The sequence below is a fragment of the Leptidea sinapis genome, chromosome 7 (genome assembly GCF_905404315.1).
Source record: "Leptidea sinapis chromosome 7, ilLepSina1.1, whole genome shotgun sequence".
Lineage (NCBI taxonomy): Eukaryota > Metazoa > Arthropoda > Insecta > Lepidoptera > Pieridae > Leptidea > Leptidea sinapis.
In genome coordinates, this window is record NC_066271.1 from 5,265,446 (window position 1) to 5,287,712 (window position 22,267).

General features: G+C 35.3%; 1 protein-coding gene across 1 annotated transcript in view; it reads left to right on the forward strand.

The window, feature by feature from the left end:
- The first annotated feature begins 3,626 nt into the window (after positions 1–3,626).
- The window catches only part of LOC126965392 (chitin deacetylase 1), a 44,030-nt gene continuing 25,389 nt past the window's right edge, over positions 3,627–22,267 (forward strand). Inside the window, exons 1-2 of the mRNA XM_050808989.1 lie at positions 3,627–3,784; positions 11,210–11,313. Of these exons, the coding sequence (XP_050664946.1) occupies positions 3,736–3,784; positions 11,210–11,313 (153 nt within the window). The 5' untranslated portion in view covers positions 3,627–3,735. The remainder of the gene's footprint in view (positions 3,785–11,209; positions 11,314–22,267) is intronic.

Consider the following 22,267-nt stretch of genomic DNA (forward strand, 5'->3'; position numbering starts at 1 on the left):
CATGTTAGAAATCAATTTTTTTTTGAAAAGTTGTAACTTTTTTTACTATTTGAACCTTTTAATTTCGTATTAGGTCTCTGTCTTATTTCATTCATAATTAAGTGGCATAAAGCACAGTAGACATAATATATACCAGTACGAAAACTTACTACAAACGTTCGAAATGATACACTCACACAAACATGCGCATCGACGAGGCTCCTAAGCGGTTTTCGCTGTCAATACGAGTCGAGTATCACGTTGTTATTTGTTTCCGCGCTCTTTTTAAAAATACCAGCGTATTGCTTGGTATACGCCTATTTGAACTTGGCTCAATTGCCAATGATCAAACATATTAAATAGGAAATAAGTACATAAAAGGCAAAAAAGTCATTTATTTTCTCAAAATTGATTCCATAAGAATTCTTTTTGATGTCATTTTTAATATACTTACATTTAAAATAACTATAATCACAACTTTTCGATACAAACTTTACCTCCCCTATTTTACCACCCTTAAAAGGGAATTTTCCAAAATGACTTAAACAGATTTTTATTATTTAAAATGTCGACTTTCACGTCTCTAACTTCAAAAACATAGGACTTTCATACAACCTTCGACCCCCCTTTCACCCCCTTAGTGGAGGATTTCTCAAATCCGTTTCTTAGCTGATACCTATGTCCTAGAAAGAACCTACCTTCCAAATTTTAAGTTTGTAGGCTTTGTAGTTACTGAGATTTCGTGATTAATCAGTCAGTCTGTGAGTGAGTGGTATTTTGTTTTTATATATATAGATAGATTTCCGAATACCTAGATATTTTTTTTTCTATTGCCAGAACAGCGTCTGTCGGGTCCGCTATTAATGAGTAACACTACTAATAATGATTTTGATTTAATGTTGTCTAAAGCCATTGAGTATGTGTAATCTTATTTAATAAGTTAACTGGAACAAAAACGTATAATCTAAATTATCATACCTTTCAACTACCGTTCCTGGTTTGTAGTAGCCAAGACGGTTAATATCCTATTTGTGTAAACAGTTTTTACATTACCGCTTATTATTATAATGGCCAATTTCTTAAAGTAGAAAGATGGGTATAGTAAATTATCCTTTAGAGATAGAAATATGCCCTCGGGTACTTTTCTGTATAAGACACATAATTCCATCATACATTATTTTGTTATATCTCAGAGTTTTGACACTGTTGTCGTTGAAAGCTCCCAAGATTGTTTTTTTCCGACTCCTCTAAGAAATATCGTAAATGTATACAAGAATGTATGCAAAAACTTTACAAATTATATTATACTAAACTCCTCGAGAACCACGTTATCCATTAGTGAAAACGACATGAAAATCGGTGTACTAGTTTTTGAGTTTATGGCGAACAGACAGAAAGACAGACGCGGTGGAGGACATTGTTTTATTATATGTATTGAAGGTCAAAGAATTGACACATATTATAAATGTCAAAAGTTTAGATATTTTATAAATATAAACCGTAACAGCTGTGAGAACACGTTGAAAAAAATCAGTACGCGCACTAAAAGAAAGCGCTTAACAAATCGCGAGTGTAAGAAGGCAAGTTTTACCAGTGGGAGGCTCCTTTGCACAGGATGCCGGCTAGATTATGGGTACAACGGCGCCTATTTCTGCCGTGAATCAGTAACATTATTGTGTTAGAAGGTAAGAAGGGCGCCGTAGCTAGTGAAATTACTGGGCAAATGAGACTTAACATCTTATGTCTAAAGGTGACGAGCGCAATTGTGGTGCCGCTCAGAATTTTTGGGATTTTCAAGAATCCTGAGTGGCACTGCGTTGTAATGGGTAGCGTATCAATCACCATCAGCTGAACGTCCTACTCGTCTCGTCGCTTATTTTCATTAAAAAAACTTAAATGTACAATATAGAATTTAATAGAATAGAAAAACACACACACAAAAACAACAACTTACAATATTAATTAAAATCTTGAAATACTTAATCAAATAACGTAACAAATATTATAAAAATAAAAAATAAATAAATAAAAATAATTAATTTGTGCATGATTCACTGCTAAATGGAGCTGACTCAGTATATTGTTGGTCAGTGCAGAAGACACCAACACAACAGGTTTCAAAGGGTGACTGACAAAATTACTGAAAATTATATTTTGCTGAGTTTGTCGTTTTATTTTAATTTATAGTGTAATAAAATAGAAATAAATAAATAATTGTTATAATAATCAATGTTAAATCATATTATAATCTGTACGTAACTGTATATAATAAAGGAGGGATTAGGTTACAGGTAAAAATAAATAAATGAGATTTAAATATACACAATAAACATACAGAATTGTGTTAATTTATTAGATAAATTGTACATTAAGGATAATTATTATATAATTAATGAATTATTTTTTTATATTTCAATCTAAAATTTTCATTTATTTTTTAATTGTCTAATAATTGGTGGCGGTAATTCCAGCACTTAGTATCGCTGTATCTAAAACTACCCCTGAACGGATCTGATATTTGTAATATATAACAATTCAAATAATTAGTATATTCTCAATCCTAACTTAACTAAATATGTTGTGTGGCAAAAGCAAAAGGCTCATCTTGTTCAGCAATCTAGTACTGGTTGCAGCGCTGATTTTCAGCATCTGCCTGGGCAATTGTTAGAGTGCCAGTAAACACTAAAATTAAAAACAAACGACACACGAATAAGTTAAAAAATAAATGTAAATTAATAAAGCTGTAACACTAACGATGTATTTAAATATATTTAATAACTTTAACAATATGAAGCAGAGTCTCCTATGGTAGAAGCATACAGCGACCTACTCGTTATTAATCCTAATAATTGCCTATATATAATATATAAAATGCGCGGTGTTTATCACCATACTCCTCCAAAACGGCTAAACCAATGAGTATGAAATTTTGTTTGTGTGCATATCAGGTAGGTCTGAGAATCGGCCAACATCCATTTTTCATAACCCTAAATTATAAGGGTGACCCGCCCTCAAAACTATTTTATTATGATTCAGCATTAAAATACATACAACTTCAAATTTATATCTGTCTACAATCAACATCTATTTTTTATCGCGATTTTTATCTTATTCTGTTCCATTCACAGATCCGCAATAAGGTTGCAAGATGGCAATCCAATAATATAAACAATTTGATATGTTTTAAAAGTGATAACCTAGAAATGAGTTCTAGGATTAATACACAAATAAAATTTGAAAAACAACAAAATTTTACGAACGATACGGGACTCGAATCCACGACCTCCGGCTAGTTCAGCTGGTTAGAGCACCGAATTTTATTTTTGAATCCAATAATATTATAATTATTGTAGCACGATAAATTTTATATACTATATACTCGTATTTGGTAGGTCTGAGAATCGGTCGTCACCTATTTTTTATACCGCAAAAATTGTATTTATTTTTATTACTTTATATGGCAATACAACGTTTGCTGAGTCAGCTAGTATTATTATACATTTAGGTGACCGACCTAAGAGTTCATTGGCAGATATAAAATCTGCATATAACGAGAATCGAGTCACGACTGTTATGTCAATAGTACGTAACAATTGTCATTACATTTGAAAGGTAGAAAGCTTGTAGACGATTATCAGACGAGAAGCTTTAGTGGTGGCAGCCATTGGTTTCGACATAGTCTTGGCAGTGCCGACGAACTAGTGAAAGGTGGTATGTCGCTGTGCTGAATCGACATTCGACACTATACGTTACACGATGACGGCATGCAGTCGAATTTTTATATTCTGTGCCATATTTTTAAATGGTTAGTTTTGTATAAATTTTTTTTATGCCTGTGAATAGAAATGTGTTGTGTAATTGTTATGCAAGTGTGATGTGATTTGTAACGCAACCATTTAAAGGAATGTTTAGTGAAAGCCATTTATATATATGGAATGATCGTAAGCGTATGGTACATAGCATAGTTGGTATATTTAAATAATTACTTAACTCATTCATTTAAGCATTTCCTAGTTACTAAAAAATGTAATAAGGACTTCGAAATAGTATAACTTATTTTTTAATCAGTTTTACAATAAGCACAACTAGAGTTTTAGCTATAAGATTCGTCAGTCGCGAAATCCTTCTTTCACTTGACATTGAGACATGACCGGTTATATGTAAGTACTTGTAATAATATTGATGTTATAGAGCGAGCCGTTTTAGTTGCGTACAAAAATGTGACAGACTTTCGAATAATACATCGGAAACATACTTAAAAACTTGCTGAAAAGCATTACTTATTGAAGGTAGTTTGAAAAAAAAAAGTAACCTACAGTTTTCTAGACTATTCTACATAGTGATTTATTCAATATTTAAGTATTAATGTAATTCAAATTCAAATATTTTTATTCAAAATAGGATTTAAAATCACTTATTGAACGTCAAAAACTACCACCCATTCAAAAGAGACTGCCTCAGACCTGAGAAGAATGGGCGCAAGAAACTCAGCGGGCTTTTTTTTTTATATAAAATATGGATTACAATCTAATATCGTACAATAAACATTTATAATTATAATTAAAATGTATATCTACTGTGATATTTATTATGTCGTAATAATTGTTTTTATAACAGGTTTATTGTGTCGAGGACTTTTAAAGTATAAATTATAAATTGACCAGTCACAGGTTATTAGAACTTGCTTGATTAGAATTTGCTTGTGTGCTCATTGAAGTACCAGAAAATCTAACGACGAATCCGAAAACTGTTATTTGTATTTCTGTCACATAGCCACTTATTTAAATAATTCTTGCTTTGAATACTTATCACATTGGTCTTAGACAAGATTACGATGTGGATTCTTAGACGTAACAGAAATGAAAAAAAAACATATTTATCTAAGTATATTGTTTTTTTTAAATGATTTCTTATGATAAAAAGGGACGAGACGAGCAGGACGTTCAGCTGATGGTAACTGATACATGCCCATTACAATGCAGTGCCGCTCAGGATTCTCAAAAAACCCAAAAATTCTGAGCGGCACTACAATTGCGCTCGTCACCTTGAGACATAAGTTGTTAAGCCTCATTTGCCCTGTAATTTTACTAGATAAGGCGCCCTTCAGACCGGAACACAGTTATGCTTTCACATTACTGCTTCAATAGGCGCCATTGTGGTACCCATAATCTAGCCGGCTTCCTGTGCAAAGGAGCCTCCCACTGCTAAAGTGGTCCCAGTGTGAGATATACTTAGCGTTACGCACATTGGTAATATAAATACATATAACTTCAATACCAGCACGATAGATTTTTTTATTTGGGTTACTGCAATTTTGCTCAATTTTGCTATAAGTATGTGCCCGACAAATTTACGAAAAACTCAATATCGCGCCACCCAATTTCGATGATTCTTTTTTTATTGGATAGGATATACTTGAAAGGTAGTTTGGTGAGTGATAAGGTTATGATTATGTGAACCATGACAAAGTTACGAAACTCTTCAATTCTTAAGAGCAAATTAACGATACTCGGCCGAATCTTTTTTACATTATCCGGATATTTGAGTCACCTACCGTAACTTTGTTATGGTCAAGTAATTGTAGTCGAGTATGATGATCAATGGAACTCTCTAATTACTTACAGTAAGGGTGCGATCTGTGGCAGAATTTCTGTCTATAATCAAATTGCAATACACTTACGTTTATTTCTGCATTGCAAAATTACTAGATCTACACATATTTAGATAAATTATTAGTTCGTGTTCTTCAAATTAATAAAAAATCAAATAATATAAAAAAATTACATTTTTTTTTTTATAATTTTCTTTTTATCATATACTTAGGATATACTACTGAGGGACCAATTTTGATTTGGCAATGTGTGCGTCAAACCAATAATATCACTTATTCAAAGTCAAAAACCACCACCTATTCGAAAAAGTATACCTCAGACTATAGAAGAACGGGCGCAAGAAACTCAACGGGCTTTTTTTACACGCTTTTTATTAGCTTCACCTGTAGATCTGTATGTTTGTTTGTAACCGACTCATTTGGGTGTGATTTTGTACCACCTTAAACGGCCAGATTTCGTTTAAACTTCGTAGATTTATCGAGGACCGATGACAATACATTAATTTGATAAATTCATTCCATTCTTTAGTTTGCAAAATAATATATTTGTTAATCTATATAATATTCATCTATCGTCTATAAGGCAGGAAATGATGTTAATTTTAAATTTCAAGCATTATCTTTAACCGATTTATCTAATATTAGGAAATTTTCGAATACCAAAGAGTATTTTTAATGCAACAATGCAAATTATAGTTTAAAAAAACTGAAAAAACATGCTCTTATACGTCATAAACCAAACTAAAAATTAGGAATAATTTTATATTTTTTAGTTCGCTTTTCTAAAAAGTTTTAATTTTTTTAACTACTATTTATTTTTCATAAAAAAACACGAACACACACGGTAACAATGTAATTCCGTACAATAAAATTTATTGAAGTGAAACCTTTTTTACCGGCGCGGCGTTGAGCACTTGGGTATTAAATATACCCAATGCCAAGAAAAGTGGATAATGGTAGTAAGTGAGTAAATGGATCATGAACGAGACCTAATCGATAATTTGTAAGACACTCGTTGAAGTTATCCATGAAAGTTGATTTTTCTGAGAGATAAACTGGTATCTTATATCTTTAAACGAGCAATTCTTGTATATATATATATATATATAATCTGAATCTCGGAAACGGCTCCAACGATTTTCATAAAATTAAGTATGCAGGGGATTTCGGGGGTGATAAATCGATCTAGCTAGGTTTCAATTTAAAAAAAATGGTTTTATCCATGTTTGAATGAGAAACAGCTACAATAACATTAGAGTACAAAGGTAAATTTCACCACTATATACAAGATTATTATAGCTCAGATGGGACATTGGGTGATCCGGAAAGCAGAAGACCCCGGTTCGAATCCAGATATCCTTTTAGTTTTTTTTATTCAAGTTTTATACAATCTTAAAAATCCAAGCATGGCTCGGTCGTCCAGATATTTATTGTAATGTCAAATATTTATACTAGTTCTGTGTTAAATTCTTAAATTGTCATTTTTGTGTACGATATCGCATTAAATGAATATTGTATTTAACCACATAAATGCTAAATTCAAATTCAAAAACACTTAATTTCATGTAGGTCACGGAAATGACACTTGAATGTCAAAAAAAAAATAAAAATATTGTTTCTTATTGAATTTACCGCTACTGCGTAAAGGGTTGAGCTAATGAGAAGAAGTAGCAAGAAACTCATTGCCACTCTTTTAATTCAAGATGTACATTTTAATTGTTTTACAAATCATTTCAATTACAATATATGCAAAGTGACGCAACAAAAAAAAGTAAATTAATACTTATAAACACAAGAGTTATTGAGTATAGTAGATGCATCAATCCACAGATACTGTAAATAAATAGAGGCATTATGTGAGTATTTCATAAAATAAATTATATAATAACTTTAACTTTACTGCTAGTACTTTATACTGATAAATAAAGTAATTCGTGCGAAATTATTCCCTAAAGATTCCAAACAATTAAACAATGCATAACCGCAGCCACACCCGGAGTGCAACCCGTTATTTTTTATTTAATAGCCTGAGGGCAGTCGCTCCATTCCCAATCTGTGGTATCATTTAAAGTCGTTTATGTTATTACTACTGTTTTTTAAACAATTCTTTTGAATTTTGTAATACCTATATTTGTTTTGAAAACTTTCTAGGATCTTGATGTAAAAGCAAATGAGTTACTAACTTGATTCACCTAAGTAGTAGGTATTAACTGGTGTTTACATTATGGTTATGACAATTTCTAGCAAATTCACTTATATACATATGCACATACATACTATTAACAAGAATATATTGACAAGCAACAGTCAAGATGTTTATTGCTATCAATAATTCTCTAGTACCTAGGTTATAAATAGCGCGATTATTTAATAATTAATATTTAAGTTAATAAGCGGCTAATGCCAAGCGTGGCTGACTGTTGACGACTTGCGAATCAAAATCGGTTACAGTAACAATAGATTCGCTTTTGTTTTACTATTTTACTGGATCTGTTATTCTATCACACTTTGTCAGTCTATACGCTAGTTAGTATTGTAGGTCTATGAGTGTTATAACGGCAACAGTAATGTTCTCTGCAAAAATATCAGCTCTCCTATTACGGTTTATGAGAGACAGCTTGGCGACAGACGGACGGACTAGCACAGCAGCATATAATGCTATTTTCAAGGAAATTTCTTTTATTTTTTATGAAAAAAAGGGACGAGACGAGCAGGACGTTCAGCTGATGGTAATTGATATGCCCTACCCATAACAATGCAGTGCCCGTCAGGATTCTTGAAAAATCCACATACTCTGAGCGACACTACTATTGCGCTCGTCACCTTGAGACAAAAGACGTTAAGTCTCAGTTGCCCATTAATTTTACTGCTACTTCGGAAAGGGCTGAGCTAATGAGAAGAAGTAGCAAGAAACTCATTGTTACTCTTTCAAATCAAGATTAAAATTTTCATCGTTTTACAAATCATTTCAATTATATGTAAAGTAATGCAACAAACATACTCAAACATCAAATAGTCAATGCGTTACACGAGTAAGTCAAAAAAGTAAATGGAAATTAATACAATACAAAAGTTATTGAGTACAGTAGCTGCATCATCCACACACACCGTAAATAAATAGCGGTATTAAAAAATTTTCAGTGGCACAATCCAGTTCAATCCTCGCCCGCCACGTACCAACGTGTTTTCAGTCTTCGAATCATATGTACGTTTATTCGATGCCTTATTAGGTCGGCTACGCTCTTGTGATTCCTCTGGTGTTTCAAGAGAGTATGGGACAGAGGTGATCACTTACCAACAGGGGACCCGAATATAGATACAGGTCACCTCGTTTTTCCTTCTCTGTCATACCAGTGGTAGGCACCTTTGCACAGGATGCCAGCTAGATTATGGGTACCACATCGGCGCCTATTTCTGCCGTGAAGCAGTAATGTGTAAGCATTACTCTATTTCGGTATGAAGGTCGCAATAGCTAGTAAAATTACTGGGCAAATGAGACTTAACATCTTATGACTCAAGGTGACGAGCGCAATTGTAGTGCCGCTCAGAAATTTTGGGTTTTTCAAGAAACCTGAGCGGCACTGCATTGTAATGGCCAGTCAACTGTTGTTGCGGATGTCCATGGGCGGTTGCATCACCTCTCCCCATCCCGTGAGCCTCTTGCCCGTTTTCCCCCTTTGATATAAAAAAAAGATAGTACAATCTATACATACATACATACATATAAATAAAATTGGAGTGTCTGTTTGTAATATTGAAATAACCGATAAATAATAAATAATACTGAAATAAAACATTCTTTACTACATTTATATGAATATATACAACAAAATAACATTTTTTAAAATTTTTGTCTGTGTGTCTGTTTGTTCCGGCTAATCTCCGAAATGGCTGGACCAATTTTGACGGGACTTTTATTGGCAGGTAGCTGATGTAATAAGGAGTAACTTAGGCTACGTTTATTTTAGAAAAATTCTTGTATTTTAGAAAAATAATGTTGCAATATCAAAGAAACGGTCTAACACTAAAAATAATTTATTTGGCAAAACAACGTTTGCCGGGTCAGCTAATTGGCAATAAGGTTGGTGATAGCCTCAATATTGCTGTGATATATTCAACAGCTGATTACAATCGTGATAGTGTTGCGGAAGTATAAATTAATTTCAATTTAAATCAAGTTGAACGCCACGATTATATAAAACTAATGTTGTTACAGCATTGCGTGCTCAAATATTTTACGTAATGTTACGTTGGATCCGGCTCATGTAAGGTGCTTCCTTCCGTTCCGCATTTTTTATAATTTGACACAAATTTTCGATACTTTTTTTATGACAATAAGGGACGAGACGAACAGGACGTTCAGCTGATGGTAATTGATACATCCTGCCCATTACAGTGCAGTGCTGCTCAGGATTTTTGATAAACTCAAAAATTCTGAGCGGCACTACAATTGCACTCGTCTCCTTGAGACATCAGATGTTAAGTCTCATTTGCCCAGTAACTTCATTAGCTACGGCGCCCTACAGACCAAAACACAGGTGGTGTATACAGTACATGTTTTACATTATATTGCTGAGAAGGTCATTTCATTGGCATTTTGATAGAAGTGTTTTTTGAACAGAAAATATAGATTATCATGACAAATATTTAGGATGGAAATATTTTTACCTACTATTCCTTTTTTCTACCTTACTTTACGTTTTGCTTCATAAGTTACCCACCAATGCGTATTTTGGGAGGTTTTTATAAGTAAACGGATCTAAAATAATTTAAAAAATCATATTAAATTTCCTACTGTATTACTACATTTTATCAGACAAAATTCCTCCACCGGGTCTGTCTGTCTTTTTGCGATAAATTCAAAAATTACTGCACAAATTTTCAAAAATATAAATAATTGAAATTTTAAAATTCTCAAACAATCAATATATAGTACTTATATTTAAAAAACAAAATTTTTATAACACTTATGTTAATATCACAATTCTGCTCGGCGTGGAAAAATAGGTGTCAGTGTTAGATTACTTACGTACAGGTTTGTATTAAAAAAAACAGAGAATTAATTTATTTAGGGGAATTATGTATTTTTTTTTAATTGTTTTTTTATGATTACGGGAAGGTAGCTACTACGTGTAGTAAGTGCGTTTATTTAATGTCAGTATAATATATTCAAGCTGTTTTTTTTATGAAATTAAGAGACGAGACGAGCAGGTCGATCGGTTGTTGGTATTTGATACGCCCTGCCCATTACAATGCAGTGCCGCTCAGGATTCTTAAAACACATAAAATTCTGAGCGGCAATCCAATAGCACACCTCGAGACATAAGATGGTTAGTCTCATTTGCCCAATAATTTCACTAGCTACGGCGCCCATCAGACCGAAATACAATAATGCTTACACATTACTACTTCACGGCAGAAATAGGCGCCGTTGTGGTACCCATAATATAGCCGGCTTCCCGTGCAAATGTGCCTCCCACTGGTATAGGCTGTATTTAATTTTTCCAAAAAAATCCGTCCACATTAATATTTCGACGTTGTTTTGAAATTTATAAGATAAATTCAAAAAAAAAAAAAGTTTTGTTGTGAAGTTTTTAATTTTCTTTTATCGCTTTTCAGTCAACTGCCAAAAAGATAAAGAAGCGGAAGACTTTGTTTGTCCCGAGGGAACACAAGGAAATGGTAACTTTGCGGACCCAGCGACATGTAGAAGATTTTATCAGGTAAATGTTATGAATGTATAATTCAAATTCAAATTCAAATATTTTTATTCAAAATAGGATGTGACATCACATATTGAAAGACAAAAAAAACTACCATCTATTCCAAAATGAATGCCTCAGGCTTGAGAAGAACGGGTGCAACTCAACGGGCTTTTGTTTTCATCAAAAAATATGTTTACAAAGTAACATTGTACAATTAAACTTATTAGTTACTAGCCTACGGGCGGTCGCTCCAATCCCAATCTGTGGTATCATTAAGAAATTCATTTTTGTTAAGGTAACCTTTACCACACAAACGTTTGATACAATTCTTTTGAATAACGTAATACTTTTTTTTTAAATATTTTCTGGGATCCTTTTGTAAAAGCATATACATCGCCCCACAAAAGACTTGCTAACTCGACTTAGCCGAGTAGTAGGCATTATAAGCTTATGTCTGTTCCTGGTGTTAACATTATGGTTATGACAGTTTCTGGCAAATTCACTTATGTGCCTATGAATATACATTACATTCTCAAGAATATATTGAGAAGCAACAGTCAAGATGTTAATTTCTTTGAATTTTGCTCTCAATGATTCCTTAGGGCCTAGGTTATAAGTAAAGTAAATAGCCCTCTTCTGCAGCACAAATATTGTATTAATATCGGCAGCGTTTCCCCACAGCAATATACCATAGGACATAATACTATGAAAATAACTAAAGTATATATACCAGAGCGTATTTTGGAACAAAATATAGGCTACTTTATACTTCAATATTAAAGATAATAAGTCAATAACTTATTATTCCAATATTATTAGTAAAAAAAAATTATATCAAAATTAAATAAGTCTTTTTCGGAAAATGAATTTTGATCACTGGCATCATTGCCATCACCAGTGGCTTTTGCACAGGATGCCGGCTAGATTATGGGTACCACCTGCCGTGAAGTAGTAATGTGTAAACATTACTGTGTTTCGGTCTGAAGGGCGCCGTAGCTAGTGAAATTACTGGGCAAATGAGACTGAACAACTTATGTCTCAAGGTGAAGAGCGCAATTGTAGTGCCGCTCAGAATTTTTGCGTTTTTCAAGAATCCTGAGCGGATCTGCATTGTAATGGACAGGGCGTATCAGTTACCATCAGCTGAACATCCTGCTCGTGTCTCGTCCCTTATTTTCATAAAAAAAAACAATTTGTTTTAGCAACGGAAATGTAATTACACAAAACAAATGTAGTTAATAATAATTCGGAGTCCACAACTTCCACAAAAGTACAACTAACTTACTTATTTTTTATTGATTTGTGCTCTGAAGTCTTTACGAATATAATTATTCAACTAAGTGATTTATTTTTCTTGCAAAACTTAAATCACTTAGTTGAATTATAGCAGTTCTGATTGGCACAATTATTGAAGGTAAAAATATTAATATAACATTTGCAGGAGCACAGCTATACAATAAGCTTCCGAAAACTGTTAGGGAAGCGACTTCGCTCAACACATTTAAAACTTTATTTAAACGCAGCCTTTGCTGCTTTATCATATACAAACCAACGAATAAAAACATCTTATTAATATAATAACAATAAACCATATCTTGTAACTTGGACCACCGCCTTAAAGCAGCAATGAGCAAAGTCGCCTCTCGTTGTGACGACTGTCTTAATGTGAAACAAAGTTCTATTGGCACGTTAGAGAAAAATTATCAGAGAGTATTTTCTAGTGCGAAAATTAAAACAAAATGGATGGGCCTAATTATTATTGATGATCGATCTTGTCTAATGGCGGATAAAATATAAAATTGAAGAGTTGTCACAGATATAAAGCAATTCTTTTTGCAAATGTTGTTTAATCACTCTCACATAAAAACTTCAAAATGTAATAATAAATTTATTTCTGAATTAGATATTAACTGTGTGTTATAACAAAAAAGTTGAACATGTGTTGAACACTGTTTTTAAAAATTTCTATTACAAATCTATTTAGTCTTTCTGTTGCTTATATTTAAACACGAGTCGAAGCTTGTCTAAGGTCTGTCTAACGGATACATCATATATTCATATAGAATCAAGGTTATATGATGACAGATCGATGACAGCTGACAATATTGCCTTGTGTTCCTTCAATTGTTCCTGTACACTTCAGTTTATGTTGTGGTTAGCAACGTTTTAGTTAAACACAAGCTAAACTCTGTTTTGTAATAGAAAAGGATAAACTCCATTTATACGTGGTTTTTGTTAGGTGACTGACGTCACTGTTTAACAAAACACGTGTCTAGCCATGTTTTAATTAGTTTTTTGTAATAACACCGTTAATGTTTATCTTACAGCATCGCAATTTAAAGGTAAAATTCATAAAGGCATAAAAGGCATTTATTTTCTCAAAATTGATTCTTTTAGAATTCTTATTGATGTCATTTCTAATATACTAGATACTACTTCTGAAACAAATGACGCTCTGAGAGAGAAGAAGAGGCGCAAAAATCTCTCCCAGCATTCATTTATTCATTTTACGCTCTTTTTAATAAAATATACAATATTGTACTGTCATTGCTATTGCTATAAAATAATCATAATCGAGTCCCAGGCTGTCCGATCACTTAGATATTCAGCTGTGGAGTAGTAGGATGTACGACAGAGCTATTTTTTAATAAAAGAGCAAAAAGGTGACGATTTTTGTGTACTTATATTAAATATTTCTATTATTACTATATAAAAACATATTTCAAGAAACTCCGTAAAACAAAAGCATTTTCCGTTGCAAATAGTTCTAAAACTTACTAGAAAAACACGGAAATAATTTGTAACCAATTAGTCACTTGAAGGATTTAAAACTATGATAATTTGACATTTAACCTAACAGAACCTGATTTGAGAATACATTATAGAAACTGGACTTGAACTAATAACAATATAGATATTACTAATGTAAATAAATTACAAATAATTTAAATACGCAGCAGGAAGTGTAGGAACCACAGACATAACTATTCTTGATAATGTAATGTGTGTTCATAGGCACTTTAGTGAATTTGCTAGAAACTGTCATAACCATAATGTTAACACCAGGAACGATAGGATAAGAATAAGAATAATTTATTTAAATCGATCTTTTTACAAATGCATTGTCATTAAATTATATTAAATTTTAATATTTTACAAGCTATAATATTTATATATTATGACTATGATTATGTATGACTAAATTATGATTGCCATTGAATCGCCACACTAGTCGGAGACTGTATCGTGGGATCAAATAAAGATAGGTTAACAGTAAACCATTATCTTGGTAGTCATCATTGGCATTACTATTACAAATTTTGAAGATACTATATTGTACTGTAAAATAATAATTTAATTACTAAACTACAAATTTATCAATACTGCATTTAAAAGAAAGAAAAATAAAAAGAAAGTAAAACATGTGTGTGTTTGTGTGTGTGTGTGTGTGTGTGTGTGTTTTTTTTTTTCTATCTCCTTAGCCCCCATGGAATCGCCTTCTCTGACCTACGCAAGTCTTTTAGTATTTCTGCCGCGTATGCACTAGTTGCATCCCATGCTACTTCAGAAGTAAGCATTACGCTGATAAGGTTATCAGGTGTAATGTTTGTACCTACTGTCTTCTCCCATTTGTCCCGAGCGGTTATGTATCGATGGCATTTAAAAAATTCATGATTCGCATCTTCGATTGCGTCTGTGCAGTTTGGGCAATCTGGGGAGTCCTCGTGTTTAAATCTGTGGAGGTACTGTCTGTAACATCCGTGGCCAGAGATCATCTGGGTCAGGTAGTAGTTAACCTCCCCATGCTTGCGGTTAACCCATGGCGCAATTTCGGGTATCAGGCGGTAGGTCCAACGTCCCTTACTTGAAGAACTCCAGCGTTCTTGCCATCTTTGCAAACTCTTCTGTTTTTGTTTGCTTTTGAGTTCAGCTGGCAACATTGAGGTTTCCGTCTTCCTGTGATGAAACATCGCTCTACGTTCTTCAGCCAGTATTTCTGGAGGTAGGGTTCCAGCTATGACAAATGCAGCTTCACCCGAGACTGTGCGGAAAGCGCTCGCTACGCGGAGTGCACTCAGTCTGTAAACTGGTGTGACTTTGCGTTGTACCTCTTGCTTTGCTAGTGCTTCTGACCAGGTGGCTACTCCGTACATCAGTATTGAAGTAACTACCAATGCAAGAACCCTTCTTCTTTTTTGTTTTGGACCACCTACATTTGGCATGAGCCTGGCTAGCTTTGGTACCACGGCAGACGCTTTGTCTGCTGCATACTCGGCCTGCTTCTTAAAATTAAGGCGTGTGTCTATCATCAACCCGAGGTATCGTATGAAAGGTTGAGAGGTGATCTCGTAGTTACCTACTTTTAACGATACTGTTTCTATTCTTTTTCTACTGGTGATGAGGACGGCTTCAGTTTTGTGCTCTGCGAGCTTAAGGCCTACTTGGTCTGAGCCTTGGGGGACGCCTCCTGTGATCTGGTATTGTAATAGTCCAGACTCGGTCTCATATTCAAGGACCCTGTTTGAGAAATAGCTGGCCACTATTCTTTGTAAATACATCGGGACATTCATTTCAGCGAGACGGTACATGATAACCTCCCAGCGGGCTGAATTGAATGCATTTTTGATGTCTAAGGTGGCCACAAGGCAGTATTTCTTAGTCCCTCCTTTCCACCTAGAGCCAGAGATTGCTTGTTTTGCTGCTTACAATCCGGTTAACAGCATCGTGGGTGGATCGACCCTTACGGAAGCCATATTGGTTGTCTGCCAGTTGAGGCTCTTATATAACATCGATTCTGTCGAGGATGATGCGTTCAAAAGTCTTCCCTATACTGTCCAGCATGCACAGTGGGCGGTACGAGGAAGGATCGTCTAACGGTTTGTTTCCTTTAGGGATGAGGACAAGTTTTTAGAGCTTCCATTTTGCAGGAAAAGTGCCACTTTTAATACAGGTGTTGAAAAGATCGATAAAAAGTGCGGGCGAAGATTTGATAGCACATTTAAGGGCTACATTAGGGATGCCATCAGGCCCAGGAGCCTTTTTATTACCAATCTTATGGCAAGCACGTGATACTTCGTCCTCTGTCACTGGCGGTATAGTTGAATCTCCCATTTGCGTGTTGGTATACTCAAACCTGTACATTTTCTGTTTGGGAAAAAGTGTAGTTACAATGTCACTGAGTAACTTCGGGCATTTCGGACTAGGTGACGGCTATCTTTTCAACTGTGACATTACAATTTTATAGGGTTTTCCCCACGGGTCCGTTTCGAGCTTCATCAGTAATTCGTCCCAAGACCTTCTCTTGCTCTCCTTGATTGCTCTATTCTACAGTCTGCGTGTCTCTTTATAACTTGCCCTCATCTGCTGGTAATGTAACTTCTTACGAGCGCGTTGTGCAAGCCTTCTCGTCCTGATGCATTGCTTTCTGATTGAGATCGTCTCGTTCCACCAGTAAACCGGGGGCAGTAGGTATGAGCTACGTTTACGAGGCATGGTCTCATCACAGGCTACAGTAATTCTTCTATTGATCACATCTGCTTTTTCATTAGGGTCATTACCTAGGAGAGGTTGTCAATTAATGCGACTTTGAAAGCTTCGGAGTCAAAATGGCTTATTTTCCATCCATGAGTTTTGGTGTTCAGTCTATCTTTTATAGTCGCACCTATTTCCCAATAAATTGCTTGGTGGTCACTAGCTGTATAGATTTCCGTAACTTTCCAGTGGTTTTTTCCTTTGGCAAGTTGGCTGCTTACAAAGGTTATGTCTATGATCGAAGATGCTTCCCCTCTAACGAATGTTGCTTTGTCACCCCTGTTCATAAGAACTACATCCAGTGACGTCATAGCTTCAAGGAGAATCTGCCCCCTTGGGTTTGTGGACTTACTACTCCATTCAGTTGCCCAAGCATTGAAATCCCCACCAATAGCTACTGGACTGTAGTTTTTTGCATCGTCCGTGAGGTTATCTACTAATAAGGCAAAATCCTCAATTGAAAGGCTCGGTGGTGCATAACAACTATAGAGATGTATCCCGCTAACTTTAGCTCTTGCAAAGCCAACTGTTGGTTGGTAAGCAAGGTTTTGGATAGACTGCATGCTGCAGACCCAAATAGCTGCTTGGTTGTATTTGTCTGATATCCAGGTTCCTATGTTGAGCTTTTTGTAGGGCTCTGATATTAGTACAACATCAATTTTTAGCTCTCGTGCCGTTTGCGTGAGCAAGTTGTGGGCATCTTCGTAGTGATTAAGATTTAGCTGCAGAATCTTCATTTTGGTTTTAGTTGAACCATCTTAGCTGCCTTTTCAAATATAGGGCACTTACTACACTCAGCAATGTGGCCACTGTGTGTGTGTGTGTATGTGTGTGTGTGTGTGTGTGTGTGTGTGTGTGTGTATGTGTGTGTGTGTGTGTATGTGTGTGTTATACATGTAGGAAGGACAGGTTAAATACAAGGGATCAACATAAACTTATAATGCCTACCTTTCAACAAGATCCCAGATAATGTTCAAAACAAAAGTATTACGTTATTCAACAGAATTGTTACAAAACGTTTGTGCGGTTGAGGTCACTATAACATAAATTACTTTCTTTGTGATACCACAGATTGGGAATGGAGCGACCTCCCTCAGGATATTAAATAATAAGTTTAATTGTATAATATTACTTTGTAAACATATTTTCTTGACGAAAAAAAAGAGCCCGTTGAGTTTGTTGCGCCCATTCTTCTCAGGCATTCCTTTTGGAATGGTTGGTAGTTTATGACTAAGTTTTTAACAATTTTTGAATAAGTGATGTCACATCCTATTTGAATAAAAATATATGAATTTGAATTAGTTGATATATTAAGTTTCCTTTTCAAGCCTGCGATCATATTTTATAATAACTGACGTAAGAAAGTGGAAGCTTGGTTATATTGACGTACAAAAAAACAACTGGACTCCCAATTGATTATTAAAAGGTCTTCAAATAATATCCGAGCGGCGTTGTATAAACGTATACATTATATTATACAGATAAAATTTAAAAATTCATTCAAATTAAACCCTTATTTCGTGGCTTTGTTCATAGTTAGTAATGTTCAAAATCTATTAGTATATCTACGCTTCTAATAAAGAAGCTCGGATGGGAGATCAGTGGGAGGCTCCTTTACACAGGATGCCGGCTAGATTATGGGTCCCACAATGATGCCTATTTCTACTGTGAGGCAGTAATGTGAAAACATTAGAAACTGTGATTCGGTTTGAAGGGCGTCGTAGCTAGTGAAATTACTGAGCAAATGAGACTTAAAATCTAACGTCTCAAGGTGACGAGCGCAAATGGAGTGCCGCTCAGAATTTTTGAATCGTTTTTCAAGAATCCTGAGCGGCACTGCATTGTAATGGTTAGGGCGTATCAGTTACCATCAGCTGAACTTCCTTTCCGTCTCGGCCCTTATTTTCCAAAATGAAAGAAATGTAATCAAACAAAACAAATGTAGTTAAATAATTTTGTTAACTTGAAGCCCTTACCTGAAATACGACATCCTCTTTAAGTTTGGATAATTATGCTGTTATTAGGTTTTAACTGAACATTTTGTCATTGCGTGGCGCTGTGTTCAAAGCGCGGTTGAAACACAACTGAACGAAAGCTCTGCCTAATAAACGTGTAGGCAGAGATTTGATTCAGAAAATTTCTGGGCGTGATTTTGAGTCTAGTTCTTTATTGTACGCCAATGCTCGGTTATATTTTTTTAAATATAAAGCAACTTAAAGACCAATTTAAGCCAAGTTGAAGACATAGTCAGTGGTCTAATTTTTAAGTTATGGGGAAAACTGACAAGCCGTCACTTGATGAAATAGTAGGACTGCCTGAGCATTGAGCTGTATTCGTATAGGGCAGTACTACCACCCGACCAATTTCTGTCTGTTTGAAGGGTAGACATAGGTCTAAAGAGCATAGATCATAGGTAGAATGTCTCTAAGCTATAGAGATATTCTACCATCTATGCTTCGGATAATATCCGGGAAAATATACATAAAACTAGAAATACATTAAATAACTTTTGATCGTTATGTGTTGTGTGGCCACAGAGATCATATTAAATGCTCTGCGAGCACGACGTTCTGCTGATGGTGTTTGATGCGCACTGCTCATTACAAGTGCCGCTCAGGATTCTTGAAAATCCCAAAAATTCTGTGCGGCACTACAATTGCGCTCGTCACATTGAGACATAAGATGTTCAGTCTCATTTGCCCAGTTATTTCACTAGCTACGGCGCCCTTCATACCGAAACACAATAATACTTACACATTACTGCTTCACGGCAGAAATAGGTGCCGCTGTGGTACCCATAATGTAGGCGGCATCCTGTGCAAAGGAGCCTCCCATTGGTAGAATTCTGAGCACTTTTGTGCAGACAGATACATTTGTGCGGTGAGCTGTCCAAGGTATAAACATATATAAAACCGACAACACATCTGTACGCGGCAGGCGAGGTTCGAACCGGGGCCTCTGTATGTATGTATGCCCTTGTCTTGAAGGTACTCAACAGCAAATGAATTCGAAGACTTAAATGAAGGGCTTGCCCTTCAAAAAGTTCGGGGCCATCGCGCATCGTCTCAGATCCCTGCGGTCATAAATTAAAAATATCCGGACGACCGAGCCTTGCTCTGATTTTTTAGAATGTACAAAACTTGAACAAAAAAAAAACTTATAGGACATCTGAATTCGAACGGGTCTTCTGCTTTCCGGATTACCCAATCTGAGCTATTATAGTCTTGTATATAGTGGCGAGATTTACCTTTGTATTCTAATATAATTCTAGCTGTTTCTCATTGAAACACGGATAAACCTAGCTAGATCGATTTATCGCACCCGAAATCCCTTGTATACTAAATTTTATGAAAATCCGTTGGAGCCGTTTCCGAAATTCAAATTATATATATATATACTAGTGTAATTATATATAGTACTACCCGACAGACGTCCTGTACACACGTCTTAAATTTGAAAAATCGGTCCAGCCGTTTGGAGGAGTTCACTAACATACACATGAGCAGGAGAATTATATTATACGGACGGAATTGAGAATCTAAACCAATCTCAAATTCACAGGAACACACAAAAAAATCAGCAAAATTGGTCCAGCCGTTTAGGAGGTAGTTCAGTAGTGAATCTAAACCATAGTTTCTCAACCTTATTTTGCTCACCGCCCACTTTGAGAATATGTTTTTTTCTAGAGAATTTTCGTGTATTTTTTTGCATTTTAGACTATATTTTTAAATTTACCCACGCCACATCTGCGCCATCTCAATGCCCCCTAAATTTCTCTGGGTCTTCTAATGCCACCCTGAAAGTCTCAAACGCCCACAAGGGGGCGTTATCGCCCACGTTGAGAACCTATGATCTATACCATTCTCGAATCCACCTGAAGACACACAGAAAGTTTCATTCAAATTGGTCCAGCCGTTTAGGAGGAGTTCAGTTACAACAGACGCTCAAAAGAAATATACATATTAAGATATACAAGAATTGCTCGTTTAAAGATACAAGATAAAAGAATATGACAACATACTTGAGTAAATCATACATACCTTTGAAAGTTGTGAGGCCACAAATATATTCAATGAGTCATGTTTTTTGTACCCAGACGTACTAGTATGAACCTTGAACAGTGTCATCGAACGGACAAAAAGAAAAATAAGGTCTCACTGGCGAAAGGCGACTTATATGCGCGGGCAATATCAATGTATACTTGCGTATTCAACTCACTCATAGCTAAAGAGCCGTGTCTGTAATTTAAATTTCAAATATGGATCAACTTTTCACGCACCATGTTGACGTCTGGCATTCCACAACGATGAGTTTTGGCGGGAACCTCTTCCCACGCACAGACGCTAGAAGAAGGGCGTCGTAGCTAGTGAAATTACTGGGCAAATGAGACTTAGCATGTTTTGTCTCAAGGTGACGAGCACAGTTGTAGTGCCGCTCAGAATTTTTGGGGATTTTCAAGAATCCTGAGCGGCACTGCATTTTAATGGGCAGGGCGTATCAATTACCATCAGCTGAACGTCCTGCTTGTCTTGTCCCTTATTTTAATGATAAAAGACACTTTGTGAAATTAAACACCAGCTGCAGTTTTCCAGAACCAATACGACTCAGGGACCTTCAGGCATAAAGCTAGTGATGGGAAAAAACGTAATTATATTGTCACTGTAACTGTCGTTTCAGTTCCGTAAAAGTCACCGTGAAATATTACAGTGATTTTGTCACTTCGATTCGAATTTCTTTATACTTCATAGTTCCGTAGAGTTTCTTTAATAACGGTCCAGATAAATTCCACTTATTTACAATATTTACATTAGAAAATAAAATTAAAAGTACGTAAAATTAACAAAACATTACGTGCGCCATTTTTTTGAGAAAGAAGAGGAGTATAAACGAGCGTACCTTATGTTATGTGATCACCGCCACCCAAATTATCTTGCAACACCAGAAGAATTATACTAGTGTTGCCGAAAAGTCAGGGTACGGAAAGACTTAGTGACAACTGTGACTGTAAGTGACTTAGGAACGTTGTTGCTTTGGGATAGATCACTGTGACATACCAGAACAGCAGATCACGGTGATTTTTTAGATAGTGCTCTCACCTTAAAAGCCGGTAAGGAACTTGATCCCTGGTTTTGCGGATGTCCATGAGCGGTTACCTCACAACTCTCCATCGAGCGATTCTCTTGCCCATTTGCCCTTTTTATACGCTTTATATTAGTTTCACTTGTATGTTTGTATGTATGTTTGTAACTGACTCCTTTAGCCGCGATTTTGACCCACTTTAAACGGACAGATTTCATTCCAACTTTGTAGATTTATCGAGGACCGATGACAATACACTAATTTGATAAGATTATTCCATTATTCAATTTGAAAACTAAGATTTTTGTGAATTTATATAATTTTTATCTATAGTAGATAAGGCAGGAATTGATGTTAAAGT